The 15,181-nt window shown below is 35.0% G+C and overlaps 1 protein-coding gene across 12 annotated transcripts in view; it reads right to left on the reverse strand.

Annotated features, from left to right (window-relative positions):
• LOC122528345 (glutamate receptor ionotropic, NMDA 2B) overlaps positions 1-15,181 on the reverse strand; it is a 206,124-nt gene that overhangs the window by 82,106 nt on the left and 108,837 nt on the right. For all 12 annotated transcript variants that reach the window (XM_043653370.1, XM_043653376.1, XM_043653372.1 and 9 more), the window contains 4 exons: positions 10,587-10,765; positions 9,170-9,584; positions 3,793-3,979; positions 1,006-1,144 (listed from right to left, as the gene is read on the reverse strand). In XM_043653370.1, the coding sequence (XP_043509305.1) occupies positions 1,006-1,144; positions 3,793-3,979; positions 9,170-9,584; positions 10,587-10,765 (920 nt within the window). The remainder of the gene's footprint in view (positions 1-1,005; positions 1,145-3,792; positions 3,980-9,169; positions 9,585-10,586; positions 10,766-15,181) is intronic.

Genomic DNA, 15,181 nt, shown 5'->3' on the forward strand with positions numbered 1-15,181 from the left:
CCGTCAAAAAGATTGAAATCACCGTTCTCAAATTTTTTAAACCAACGCTGACATGTTCTAATATCCAGGATAAACGGCATTCATGGCATCAGTGGCATTGTTGTGCTTTCGAAACTCATAAATCATCAAATATTATATTTAACATGTCAAATATTTGATATTTATATTTAATATGAGATTGATATTTATATTTAATATGTACAAATCATCAAGTATATTTAATATGAAATTTCACCACACTTTGCTCTTCCGTTCTTACAGGGTTCACTCATATTTTTCCAAAATTTAACAACAAGCACAATAAATGTCAATGTACTTAACTAGAAGGTTAAGTTATGTTAGTATAGGTTGATATAGATTATTATTGTCACTAGTTGGCAACGTTTATTAATTTAAAAAAAAAGACCCTGATACTTTGTCCGCCAAATTCATTATATTCGTTAATAAAAATTAATCTAAAGCCGGCAGAATTAAATTAACAACCTAGTAAATAATCGCAACACTTTTTATAGGTAAAATATAAATAGGTATAAAATCGAAAAGTCGAGCAGTGGATATAAAAAGAAATGTTCAGTGCTGATGTTAGCGTCTTCATCTCAATGCCAGATCGCAAATTTCGTTTTGTCAATTCGAACCTCCGAAAGGAAACGAATATTTTCCAACTTTTCTCCCTCGTTATTCCTCGCATCTAGCTGAGCGCGCGATATTCCGCGTTATATTTTACGCCGACCTTTGCAAAACCCGCCGCACGAATTCAATCGCGTACGCGTTACAACGGATTTCCGTGTTACAATAGGAAATCTCGCGATTTAAATCGCGAGTTTCTCCACTGTGCATACATCAAACGCGAAACTCTCGGCGTATCCCGATAGCGGATCTCGATCTCGAAATCGCGATTCATTTCCAATATAAACCTCGAGGTACACCTCGTGTCGAGAACGTGGTGAAAAAGGAAATAGAGAGAGAGAGGGGGGAAAAAAAGAACGTGGAGAATTTCACACTCACCTCCTCCCAAACGAGTTGTTTGCTCAATCCGGGTCGGAGATTCATGATTTTCAGTTCGGCTGCCTTCAGAACGCCGTCCTGGGTGAACTCGACGTTCGGTTTCCCTTGATCACCCTCCACCGACACGTTCTTCAAATACCTGAAGAGAGAGAGAGAGAGAGAGAGAGAGAGAGAGAGAGAGAGAGGAAATGCGATTCTCCCTTGAGGACAACGCGACAACATGATTTCGCTCGAGTTTGCTTGGATTCTCTGGACTTTTTCCCGGGACGAAGTTTTCGTTCTACCATTCCTTATAACCTTAACAATTTCTATATCTTATTTATATCGTTCTCGCAATACCTTTTCGTCATTTTCACTTCATTATGTTATTACAATTTTTATTGGGAGACTATAAATGTTTGCAAGAATTGATAACTATCACGGGAAGAATCAAAAGAATCTAATCTAAAATTTTTTTCATTCTTTCTCTGAAACATTAGAACGAGTGTTCAAACATTTCATATACTTTTGCAAATTTCGATCTTTACATAAAATGCATAAATATGCGCATTTTTTTTCCTGTTTCTTATCGATCCATTTATTCCTTTATTTCTTTTCGTTTTCATTAACTTACGAAAAAATAAAAAAACGGGTCTGATTACGATTATTCGAATCTGCAAATGATCGACTTTAACCTAGTTATTATGTTCCTGCTCCGTATAATAATGAATAATAATCCCCCGAGACTCGACCCTATTTTTCTTCGTCTTCATACTTTAATTTCTTTCATTCAGAAAATGCCATTTCTTGCCCATGAATAATGTATCAAACTTCGTGCACAATTTGACCTTTCAATTAAATACGATGTGAAATGAATATGAGACCACAATGAGACAATAACGACTTTCATTCAACACGATTTTGTACTTTTAATCCACTCGAAGCTTGTCGCAGTAATTCCGGGATAATTCAAAGAGAGTCATTTTCTTTTTTTCTTTCTTTTTTATTTTTCGCGTCAGGCGAAATATCGATTCCGATAAATTACTATTGCCGAGAGGATTTAATCAACATTCGCGTCCTTCATTGGAGGTAATTACGCCAAGATTATCCTGCGCATTACGATTAACCACGTGGTACAACTGTGCATCGAACAAATTCATCAATTAATTACACTAGTAATTTATAGTTAGCGCGACTGTTAATTCCATATCGGAAATTACACGCTGGATGATCTATTATCTTGCAATTGGAATGGAACGCACGTGGCTAAAAATTTGAATGGCTATAGCTGAGTAAATTTATTTTGTAACGTTTGCTTCTTGTGAAATGTAGTATCAATTCGTCGTTAACGAGAAAATTTCTTAAAGTTAATCACGTGTATCAACTTGAAAACGTCACGTGAACTTTATATTTTATATTTAATTCCTTACAACAAATTCAGAATTACAATTTCTGGCCGAAGAGATAGATTCTGGTGCTATACTGGTATTTGACTTTCACAATATTCGTACGACGAAGTAATGGAACGACGGCTTAAATGTTCAGTTTCTTTATACAGTAAAATAAAATATGACGAAGTATCCAGATTGCTGATTTTTATTATGCGTTTATAGGAAACATTAAAATGCAAAATTATACAAAATGTTCACGGTATGAAGAAATATATATATATATATATATATATATATATATATATATATATATATATATATATATATATATATATATNATATATATATTGAAAATGCAGTACTCTCTGTAACATATCTTTTCAAAGTTCAAACAAAGAATGTAAAGGTTATGAAATATATAGAATTTTTATAGAATTATATAGAATTTATATAGAATTATATAGAGTTATATAGAATTTATATAGAGTTATATAGAATTATATAGAATTATATAGAATTTATAGTCTAATAATAACTATATGAAATAGTATGCTACTATGTAAAGATTGTATTTTCCAAAATGAATATACGGTCACTCCAAAAAGTCTTTGTGAACAATCATATATGAAAAATTATAGACATTTCATATTTTTGTCAACTCCATCGAAAAAAAAACGCACAATGAATTTTAAAGAGAAGATTTTCATTTCCAAGATGGTACATTTAATGATGAAGAAAAGTTTCTATCCATAAAAGTTTGTTTAAAAGTCTGAATTTGAAGGTTCTTTTAAAAAAAAGGTATACTTTTCTTCTTAAAACTCAACTCTTGTTCTCTTTCTTTCTGAATGACGTAAAAATATTTTTGAAAGAAACAAACACATCCTTTTAAATGTAGAAACTTCAAAATTTAAAATGAATATAAGATTGATAAACTACGATTTTTGTCAATTTCTATGGCTACAGTTAATTAAAGCATCAATGATTTTCTATAAAATGTGAGAGTTCTAAGTGCAACGAGAAGATATATTTAAACTGCTGCAACTTTTTAACATAAAATCTTAGACTCGTCAATTTTATGTTCATGTTAAAGCTCAAAGTTTCTACTTTCAAAATCTTGCATTTGTTTCCTTTAAAGACAGGACTGCGTTTTCAACGCAATTAAATAGAGGTAGCTATTCTCCAAAAAATTTTGAAAAACTCAAACATCTCCATGAACGCTAAAAAGATTATTTTTGCAACTAACTTTTTGAAGTTACCACAGTTTTGAAAATTAAACGAATTTGTTGTAAAAGTTTCGTTTCATAGAGTCTCAGATATCGATATTTCTTCATTTTGTGTACGGAGACATTTTGAGATCTTCAGATTCCGTATATCGTGTTACTGAATCAAGAAATATTGGATTAAAGGGAGCACTCACTTGAAAAACAAGTCTCCAGTGTCCCAGCGGGACTCGCCGTAGCTTCCTTCGCAGCTGAGCTGAGTGTTGAGACTGAGACGTTTGTTCGCCGGGTTGTTCAAGAAATCCTCGGCACCGTACGCGTAAACTTTCACCGCGGTCGTGATCTCGCTCACTAGACTCTCCGTGCTCGTATCAAAATGTACACCTGGAAAAAGAATCAACAAAAGACACGCGGGTCACAAAGAGAAAATAATTCGAGTTACGCTTCTCTAAAAATTATTTCTGTTGTGTTTAAGTAAAAGTATAGCGTCTGTTCTCTACGTGGTTAACAGAATTCAGAGCTGAGTTAATAAATGAAGCTCGAGTTGCTTTCGAAAGGATAACAAGGATGAAAGGACATTAGTTGATGGACAGGCTTCGTTCGAATTAAATTTAATCAAAGTCTCTTCGAAACAGCTCGCTGTCGTCGAGCGGGTGTTAAAACAAAAGAGACGATGATCGACAGAAACGCGCGAGCTCGATTGACGCTCCTGGTGTCTCAAAGGTATTTCCCTTCATTTTTCACTCTTATGTTGTCGAGATACGAAATATAATTAAAAAGTTTGAAGCAAAGAGAAAAAGAGGCTTCACTTTTTATGCATTTTTTATAACTTTTCACTTAATATAGAAAGAAGTTAATTCCACGTAAAAGTTTATTAGTCGAGCATAAATTTATAGCGCGTTTGAAACAACATATAAACTCGTTTTTAATTATTTTTTTTATTGATTCACTGAATTCATCCGAAAGGGAGAGGCTGCCTCCTCGTTAATTTAAACGAAGAATATTTTCACAGAACACTGTGAAACACCGTTAGAAAACAGTGTGAGCGCTGCCTAAAGAAAACTACGCAACTTGAAATTATTCGCAGTATTTATTTTATTAAGAATATTTCCTATTACTAAAAATACGACAAACCAAAAGCATCGGAAAATTTTCTATTTTCTTCCAAGTTTATGAAAGAGGAAATTAGATTTGTAAAAAAACCTCTGTGAATAGAGAAACATTAATTATCCTACTTTTCCTAAGTTTTTTCTCCATTTCCATTCTCGCATCAACGCGTCGACAATAATCGTTCGCCTCGCCAAACTCACGAAATGTTCGATTCCAACGCGGACCAATACCAGATATTTTCAAAAATCGATAAGACTGTAGACAGAAAACCGGTGTTCGGTCTTCGTGGCACCCGTTCGAAAATTATTTGCCAATATCGAGCCCGACTTTCTCGATACAAATCTCGTTTCCTTCCCCTTTTCCATGTTTTCAGCCTCGTACGTGGCATTCCTACGCGGGCTCCCTGAGCAACGACGACATCGTCGACCGTTACAAGTATGTACGTTCCTCCTGCGCGAAAATATTGAATTCAGAGAGCTTTCTGTCGGCGACGTGCTCGCTCGAGGATCTGAATTCCGCGAATATATGCACGCGTCCTCCTCGGCTTGTCCGCGAAAAATACACCGAGGAATAAATCGGAGGCAGAACGGAGCGAAACTCCGGAGCTCGGTGGTCCGCGAATGGCAGAATTACTTTCAACGGCGGTAATTTTGTTTCGTAAACGTTGTTTACACCGTACGCGTTGAAGTCCTTTTGAAGTTCGTGAAATTACACTGGCGGGAAGGGAGGAATTTCGTTTAGATTACAGGGTGTTTCGTAACTTGTAGCACCCACTTCGGGAGCTGATTGTACGCCTAAAAATAATGAAAAACAGTCACGTAAATATATGTCCTATCTGTCTTCGTTTATGAGATATAATGAATTTTCTGTTTTAATTACTTTTACAAAAGATGCTCGAAANCGATGTTGCGTGTACAATAGATTTTAAATGTCCCCACAAGTGAAAATCTAATGGATTCAAATCCGGAGAACGAGCAGGCCACGCAATAGGACCTCCACGACCAATCCATTTATTTGCAAAGTGTTGATTTAAAAATTGCCTAGCCACTCGGCTAAAATGCGGCGGAGCTCCATCATGCATAAACCGCATACGAAGTCTAATATCAACTGGAACTTCTTCTAATATTTCGTGTAAACGTGCTCAAAAAAATCAACGTACTTTGTGCCTGTTAGTTTTCCATCGAGAGAAAAAGGTCCAATTAAAAATTTATCAATTATTTCTGCCCGTACGTTCCAACTAAACTGGCGTTGAAGTGTGAGTTTCCTTCATCCCAATTATGATTATTATGAAAATTGAATATACCATTCCTGGTAAAACTAGCTTACTAGAGTTTTCGCTGTTTATAAAATTCGTTATATCTCATAAACGAAGACAGACAGGACATATATTTATATGACTCTTTTGCATTATTTTTAGGCGTACAATCAGCTCCCGAAGTGGGTCCCACAAGTTACGAAACACCCTGTATAGTTTGAATTGAAAAAGCGACGCAAGAGTGGAAGCGGAAGACGTTTCGTGCCGTCTGGCAACCAGCTTTCACAACTGGATCTTTGTATGTATAAGAATTTCGTTGGCGAACGAAAGTCAGTTCCTGGTGCAGGAATGCAAATCGCATGGGAAAAACTTGAACGCGAGCACCTCTCACCTTGTATTTATTATTTATTACTCGCGTCTATATTTCTCGTTTTCATCTTTCCTCTTTCGTGGCAACTTTACGAAGAGAAAGGTTAAGATCAGTTCCTTTTCCTTTCTTTTTTTTTTTTTTCGTTTCATAAAAATTTTATTTTCCATTCGTGAATGTATAAATAGTAAATTTGCGCAATTTTCTCTATTTTATATTCCTCGTTTACTTTCGAAGGAACACGGAAATTAATTAGTTAGAACAGAAGTCTCGCGAAGCTGATAAAATTTCAATTTTCCTAGCCTTCTCTAATAAGTTGTTGTACCTAACGCTGGTTATGCACATATTGCTTACGCTTATTACTTTTTAAACATTTACGCCTTCTATTTCCCTCTGTAGAAACCGTAAAGAAACATGAAGAAGATCGTAAAGGTTAATTTCCTCTTTTTATCTCTCATAAAAAATTTACAAAGCCGATGGAGATTAAACTCTCCCTTGCCTTTAAGTTAATTTTCGCGAAAAATCGTTAAAATTCATTTTCTCTTTTTCTTTCTTTTGCGTTCGGAAACTACAACGAGAAATGTCCGAGAAACTATTGTAAAATATTCGTCATTATCTTCGATAACGTGTTAAACCTCATAATTTATTTATTTATTTATTCATTTTTCACGGGTAAAGAAATACCCATTAGTACAAAAAGTGATACAATTATAAAAATTTTTAAATCCAGAGACAGCTTAGTGAAACGTCAACAACCGTAAGGATGTTATTCGTGTAAGGGATAGCGAAAGAGATTCCCCCGTTGTTGAAGAGTTTTTGTTAGGTTCGCACGTCGGCCGATATTTTGAGTGGTTGGTCGTTGAAAGGGAGATTCAACGGCGAGGTGAAAATCGCGGAAATCGGAAATTGATGCCTTCCTCGAGATTCCATCGTGACTACCCTACTAGAAGGAATAAATTCATCGAATTCTGTTCCGCAGGAGCACGTCGAACGGCGTACGTTTCGACAGATCGGACCCCTCGATTTCGTCGAGGAGAATCTCCCATGTGACGATTCTTCACCGAGTTCTCGACACTTGCGAACGAAAAACGGAATTTTTACGTGCTTCGTCGAATTTTTCTTTTCAATTTCGATGTAATTTGGCGAGATGATATTTAATGGAGAATTCATTACTTTATTTTTCATACGTTTCTTTAATCAAGTTAAATTGATGTATTTTACTAAACCTCTTTTCACGTTTTAATTAAAAGCAAACGTTACAATAAACAGTGGTTTTAGTTTTTTAATTAAACTTTCGGGAAAATGAAAATTTGCAGAAAAATTAACAATTTTATCATTTTAAAATATTCATTTGGAATTCGTTTAATTAGAGTTATTAAATAAACTTTGAACTCATTGAATTGGTTTCAAAGGAACGATAATACCATTCTCTATATTTTGTGTTAATACAACTGATGCTCTTATTATCTTCTAATCGTTGGAATAAAATTTCAGTTACGGTGGAATTTGATATGAATATTGTATTCTCTCTTTTTCTTTTAGGTGTGAGAAGAAACCACGAGAGAATAATTTCTCGTTCCAATTTCGCATTAGAAGATTCATTAAATGCATTTTCGTTTGTTGAAACAAAAGTGAAATTTAGATTGGGAAATTGGCGAACCATAACGGGTTAAAACGTGTTACTGAAATGTGCATCCTCTTGGTATCAGGAGAATAAAGGCTGACAATGGAAACCAAGATATCCAATCAGCGGAGCAAAATAGCAATTTCATCATGTGTGTACCACCAGGGCAAATTCCATTTCCGAATGACATGAAATAATATCTGCAGACATATGTTTCACTCAAATTTCTCGTTTATATGAATGTCAGAATGTGAATTCTTCATCCTTTTTTTTTTTTTTTCATAATGCTACCAAAGAAATAGTACTACCAAAAATTCCAAATGCTGCAACTATCTCATGTACCATATAATTTCAAATATTTTGCGTGTTATAAAATTTCTGCATTTTAAAGTTTTTCCTAAATGTATATACATTTGCAGCGTAATTACGGCGACGTTCAATTAAATTCCAATAAAACTATTTTACTTCAATTTAAGTGATTCGCTAACTGTGCTCATTGCTTCAATTATCGAAGATAGTCTCTACTTTTTGTTTTCAACAAATTCATTTGTGATCCTCGTCATAATGTTTGAAAATATTTCTCGAGGAATTGGCTCATTAAGAACCAATATTTTATCATAATGTTATAATTTATCCAACACGACGTGCCTTGTCAAAATTTTGAGATCAAAAATTTGGAGCACTCTTAACTAAATTTTTTAGCATCTTTCTACGAAACAAGAATATTACAATTACAATATGAACTTCTAAATGAAACTAATTAAATTTTTAGTTCTACAAAAAGACAACATTACGAATAAAATGTTCATTTACTCGAAGAGATCATTATTTCTTTTTTAAACTCTTGCATGCTGTAAACTTTTTTGAACTTTCTGCGAAGACTTACGAATAAATTTACAAATCGTGGAAACTACAAATTTGTAAATAGAAGAACAAATATATATATACATATATGTAAATAATTATCTGAATATTACCCCTGGCGAAAAGTTTTCGATCAAACGCAAGTATTTAAAAATATTGAGATCTTTTGTGTAAGAAAATTCGATTGAAATCGTTGATTCTAATCGTACAAACACAACAATATCTTATTACCTGAAAGGTTTCAACGTTTTTAAACTCGAGTATTTGAACTTGTGGTTTTTGTGTGTGTGTGTGTGTGTGTGTGGTCAGTAGATACATACATCACAAACGTAAAAATTCCCCAAAAGAACTCACCAAGCATCCCAATCGGAAACTGGCTGGGCGTCTGCAGGTTCTCGATGACACTCTGCGTCACGACCCACACGTAATTTTCTCCGGTGATCTTGTAATCGTGCGCCGCGCCCAGTATTCTAATAGCTTCCTCCCTCGTCGAGTAGAGCAGCATCACTCTGGACTCGCTGTTTACCAGCTCGAGGAGATCTCGCGGATCGGTGACTAGGATCGCGCTCAATATCGTAAACTTGAAGGTATCCTGCATGTCGGAAATCCTCTCGCGGACCGCCTGCACGAAATCGTCGTGTCCGGCGATCTGCGATGTAACCACGCTGAATTGATGCCATTTATACCTCTCGAGGATGCTGAGCATCGCGGCCGTTTGGTGTTCCAACGATGGTGCCAACTGCAGCTGCAGGTTGCTCTGCGAGGCTCTCTGAAACGTGACGGAAATTCATGCATTTTCAAACGGATCGTTCTGACGTGATTACGTCTTCTATCGCGGCTGTTGAGAGAACACATCCGAGTTACATCGAACGAATTTTCGTCTCTGTTTTCAATATTAGTTTAGCTACATTCAGCTGACAATGAACAATTTCTAAATTAATTGTTTTCTTTCTAAATTAGTCGTACTTTTCTACATTATCTTTTGTCAGTAAGTTTCTTGAGTTGCAACATCGTCGCTGAAAAGAGACTTATATAATAGAACACACTTTTTTGGGGGGAGACGAAACAAACTCTTATACTGTATGAAAAGTGGGAATATTATAATTGTAACTTTGAGATATAATGAACGAAAGTTTCAGAATGAAATATTTAGCTTCCTTAACGAGATTATTTCTTTGAAAAACTTCACGCGTTCCAAGTTTTTCAGCGGGTGTGTATAATTCTTTGTTTTAATTTTTCATTGGAGGTGTCATTAAAACGAGAATGCGGTTAATGCGACGATGCATAATTTTTCAGGAATAAAAGTTGCGATTATGTAATATCTAGCACATTAGCTTTTTAATTATCTTCCTCTTATATATTTAGTAAAACATAATACGCTTATAAAAATGTACATTTAGCGATTAACTGAAAAAAATGTAACCAGAATAGAAATTTACTAAACAACGCAACGAACATTTTATATATTCTTGTACCTCCAAATTTTACTATGACCATACATCCGCAGTTTATTAATTACAATTACAACGAATGAAATATATGAACGACATGAACAACAAACTAATTGCAACGAAGGTTTCAAAAGAATAATTGAAATTATTCTCTTACGATTATCATCATAAAGAACTCGCAGAAGTACAATGCTGGATTAGTTTGATTTTCATTTCTATTTGCTCTTTGCAAGACACCGAGAAACAATTCTTTCAAACCAGCTGCGTGCCTGTCTGTGAACGAATGTTCTGATGAGAGCAAAAAGGACATTTCAGCTCACCCGCTCCAATCCCGAATTATCCGCGTTCCATGCGATCACTGGAATTCCCAAGTAACCAGCCAGCTGCAGGAAGTATTGAGCACTGGCAGTGCTGCGGCCGTATTTCTCGTAGTTCATCAGGTACAAGATGGCGGACACGTTCATCGGCAGAAATTCGTTGCACAGCGACTTCAGAATTTCTGCAACACGAATAGAACACCGTCGATGTCAGACACTTTTTTTTTTTTTTTCTTAATGATCAGTGGTATTTGTTGGAACGATTGTTTCGACAATTTTCAGATATTCCATTAAATTGTAGCGGCATTTGCTTGCCTACGTAATTATTCAGAAACTTATATCGATCAGTAAAGTACTGATCAAATTATACAAATATGATTCTCATTCCACTAATAGGAAAACGATGAGAGATTCTCTTCTATTAAGATCCTTATATACTGCAAATCAATTTTTTTGCAATTTAATCTCCATCTTATTAATTATTATCTATTATTATATTAATATTTATATTATTTATATTATATTAGATTATAATTATAATATATATTATATTAATATTTATATTATTTATATTAATTTTTATTAATTATTATCTATTGTTATATCATCTATTATTCTATATTTTATTATTATCTGTGTTTCTATATTTTTATAAGTGGAATTTAAATGGAAATTTTTTAAAATTTATTTATTACATAATATTACAATAAATGCTCTGCATAAAATTTCGCAATTCACATTTCTGATGAAGATATCACGTGCTCGACGACCTCAACCGTTTGAATCACCGTCACATTCTGGTAACAAGGGTTTTTCAATAAATTGCCAATTCGTAGCGAGCCGCAGCAAAGTGATAAAATAAAATGAAAATTATCCGTGTAATGGAAGAAACGACGCTGGTGATCGCGTTTGCATGATTTGTTGTCGGTGTAATTGTTCCTGGATAGTATTCTGTGAATTATCGCCACGATATATCTCGATTGCGAGCGCTAAGCGATTCCTTTCCCGCCCTTGAAAAAACAAAAAGAAAAAAAGAAAAAAATTGTCACGATAAACATTTGCGATCGCTAAGGAGCATAATACCGAACGATCGACAAATGCTTGTCTCAATCGATCAACGACCATCAATTTCACAAAAGAGCTCGTTGCTCGTGCCAATCGTCAATCGACAGTCTGAGAAAACTCCGTGAAAAATGGGAACACGAGAGAGAGAGAGAGAGAGAGAGAGAGAGAGAGAGAGAGAGAGAGAAGGAACGAATTTTTATTTCCTACGTGTTACAGTTGCAAGATTCGCGGCTGAAAAATTCAACAGCTATCGGTCAAGCTTTAATCTCGACTATAATAGAAATCGTGAGCTCGCATCTGTTGGAAATCTTTACCAGCAGGCAATAACAACCACCTGACACATTCGAGATGACAATCCCCCCTTCCCTCTGCTCTATTTTGTTTCCATTCTTTCCGCGATACTTCGTACTTGCCGGCGATTTCATTTTCCCCGTTCACCGATCGGTTTATTCTATTTTCATCGCGAGCACCAGCGCGCAACCGGGTCATTTTTGTAAAAACGTAGGAGATCACGAAGGGGGAAATTGATTGATTCTCGATGATTCGGGAAAATTTATATCGGATTCCATGTTCGATAACTTCGGAGAGAATTTCATGTACCCTACGTTACAGGTTATGTTACAATGAAAGGCCATTATGTTCTTTTCTAGTTAAGATAATTAAAACGTAGACAAGCTTGTATATGTTTGTATGGTTCATTGTATAGTTATGGTTCCCTCGTAATCTACTGCTTTCTCTACTAATTTTATTATTACTGCCAATTCTTTTGAAGTATGAATTCAATAACGCCGCACCGTCCGAATATTTCCAGGCAAATCTAATAATTTCATTCTTCCATCGCTTCGGGTTAATTTAATAATTTTCATTCCTCCGTTCTTCGCGCGCGAAACGTCTGAAATTTCTGAAAAATTCCAAAAGCAGCAAAAAACTTATAAAATCCATACAATGCGGAAAAATATGCGCATACGTTCCATTCTTTCAGTTGCAATTTTAATAAAAAGATACGTATAAAAGTCCGATCGTAAGCAATTCACCGATTCCATTCATCCTCGTTTAGAATCCTCCAAGTGATTCCTGCAGATCTCCCGTTTGAAACGATATTTGGACAGTTCTTTTGCTTCATCGATTCACCGTTGGCTCTTTAGCCGTCGCTGTTACGAAGCAACAACGCAAACTCGAAATCGCGACCATCGTTCGAGTCATGGACACATCCTGACCTGTCCCCCTCCGCCTCGTTTCCCGATGCCCTCGTAACCTCGTTCTCTCCCACGTCCTCGTTCCCACCCCTTGTTGCATTATTCTTCCCGATGGTTTCTTAATTTCACTTCTTGCTTACGATCAGGATTCCCGACAGGGAAATCTTATTAACCCGTGGAAATTTTAATGAAAGCGTAAGCTGGCGTTCCATATGCAAGCGGAACGGTGAATGAAAACCTACGATTCGCTGCGACTTCTATTTGAAATTTGTCCAATTTATCGTACCTTTCGATTCTTCCGTGTTTTATGTTCGATTTGATCTATGTTGATCTGAGCGATTCGCCGTCAATGTTAAGAATGTTGAGTTGAGTTTTTAACTCTGATCTTGTCACTTTCGATTCTTTCTTTTCTTTTTTTGCAAGTAATTGGAAACCATTGATCGTTATTTTGTTTTATTGAAAATACTCACACCTGGATATTTCGTTTATGAATTTGGATTTGGAATTGTACGTAGACGGTGTTTGGTATAATATTAGATATAGTTTATTAATTTTGGTTTCAGAAATTTATTATTTAGGTTTCTATTAAAATTTTTTCTTGGATTACTTTGAAAATTATTGAAGCTTTCATTTAATAATTTCTCAAGTTCTTCGAATCATCGATTTGCAAATTTCAGTCAGATGTATCTAATTATCAGTCAAATACAATCTAAATTACTGCCCAGAAATCATTGAAAGTTAGAAAAAGTACAGTATTGTTTGTAAATGAAAATTTCAATCGACATCTCGTTTACAAAAATCTGAATTCACGCAAAATATTTCTTTCAATTATACGAACGCATTGACGGCTCCTTCGTTTTCCAGATATTTCCTTTATTTCTTCAGACCTGCACAAGTTCGCAAATAAAAACAGAAATTTTTTGTTACGGTTCGTTTCTCTTTTCTCTCATATCGTCGTTATTTTAACAAGCGTTTGTTGCCAAGCGGGTGCACGAAACTTCCTGCAAAAGGCGCACGTGACGTATATCAAAGAATTCTCCATGAAATTTCCAACTTATAGCCAAGTTATCTCAATACCCGGCTATGAAATTCCACATGTATCCAGTGTGTCGACTATTTCGAACATCCGGTGTACAGCAGAGCGAATTATTAACGATATCAAGGGTGTTCCTCGAAAATGAACCAATGCTCATGGTACACGCGTGGAACGATAATTAAGCTTAGTTCCTTGTGCTGGATTATTTTCATTTGCTTCCCACACTCAGTAAAAATTATAGTTTGATTGAAATCGTATACCTTCGTTCGTTTCTAATATTTAAGACAAGTATTTATATTTTTGTGGATATAGGATAATATAGGAGAATAGAGGATAATATTAATGTTAACAAATAATAATAATAATAATAATATTGCATTCACAGTCATCAATTTTTTCCATATATAAATACATTTATTTATTTAAACTCCAGTGATAGGAAAGTTGTTTCTGTGGGAAAACCCGGAATAATCTTTTGTAATAGCTTCAGCATTTTCTGACAATAGGTTTCCAACTTTTTGTTATATTTTACTTTTTCAATCCCATTTTGGAGACAAATTTCAAAGCAAATTTTTTTAAATTTGTGCAAAAGAATTGTCTTTAATCGAAGTTTCAGTGACATTTTTAGTTGCATTTTAGCATCCCCAATAAACAATTGTACACATAACATACAGTATCTTGTTAATTACCGAAAGTATTCAAACTCTATATTTCACGTGTAACACCATCACGAAAAATACACCTTTCACAGCGTTTATTTTATTGAAATATTGATAAAAATGGCTCATAATTCATCCTTCATGTCACTGGAACATATGCATACATCCTAGTTTCCAATTTGCAAGCAAATTTTTCTAAAATTAATATATTTCATTTCAACATATTTAAATCAAAAGACTCTAAAATTAAGCAAACATATTTAAATCAAAAGACTCCAAAATTAAGCAAAATACCCATAATTAAAAGCAAAAAAAAAAAAAAAGAGACTAAGAAAGTTAAGCCTCAGTGCAGTAGAGTTGGCGTTTCTATAGGATAGAAGCAAAAAATCAACACTGATGTGAACTCTGGTATTGCTCATAAAAGATTGAAATTTGCCGGTTGTCGACATCCGATCGGTGGTCGCTGACACGTGTACGTGTGCGCGGAACATCGCGATAGTAACTACTATTCTCAACACGAATGATTGTATCGTGTTTTGCCACGTGAATCTAAACTAACATGAACCGGAACAACGCTCGTGATAAATAATCGCGCGCGATCGTGAGCCAATATAAACGGAAATTCACGTGAAAACTGACGAT

The sequence above is a fragment of the Frieseomelitta varia genome, unplaced genomic scaffold, assembly GCF_011392965.1.
Source record: "Frieseomelitta varia isolate USP_RPSP 00005682 unplaced genomic scaffold, Fvar_1.2 scaffold_249, whole genome shotgun sequence".
NCBI lineage: Eukaryota > Metazoa > Arthropoda > Insecta > Hymenoptera > Apidae > Frieseomelitta > Frieseomelitta varia.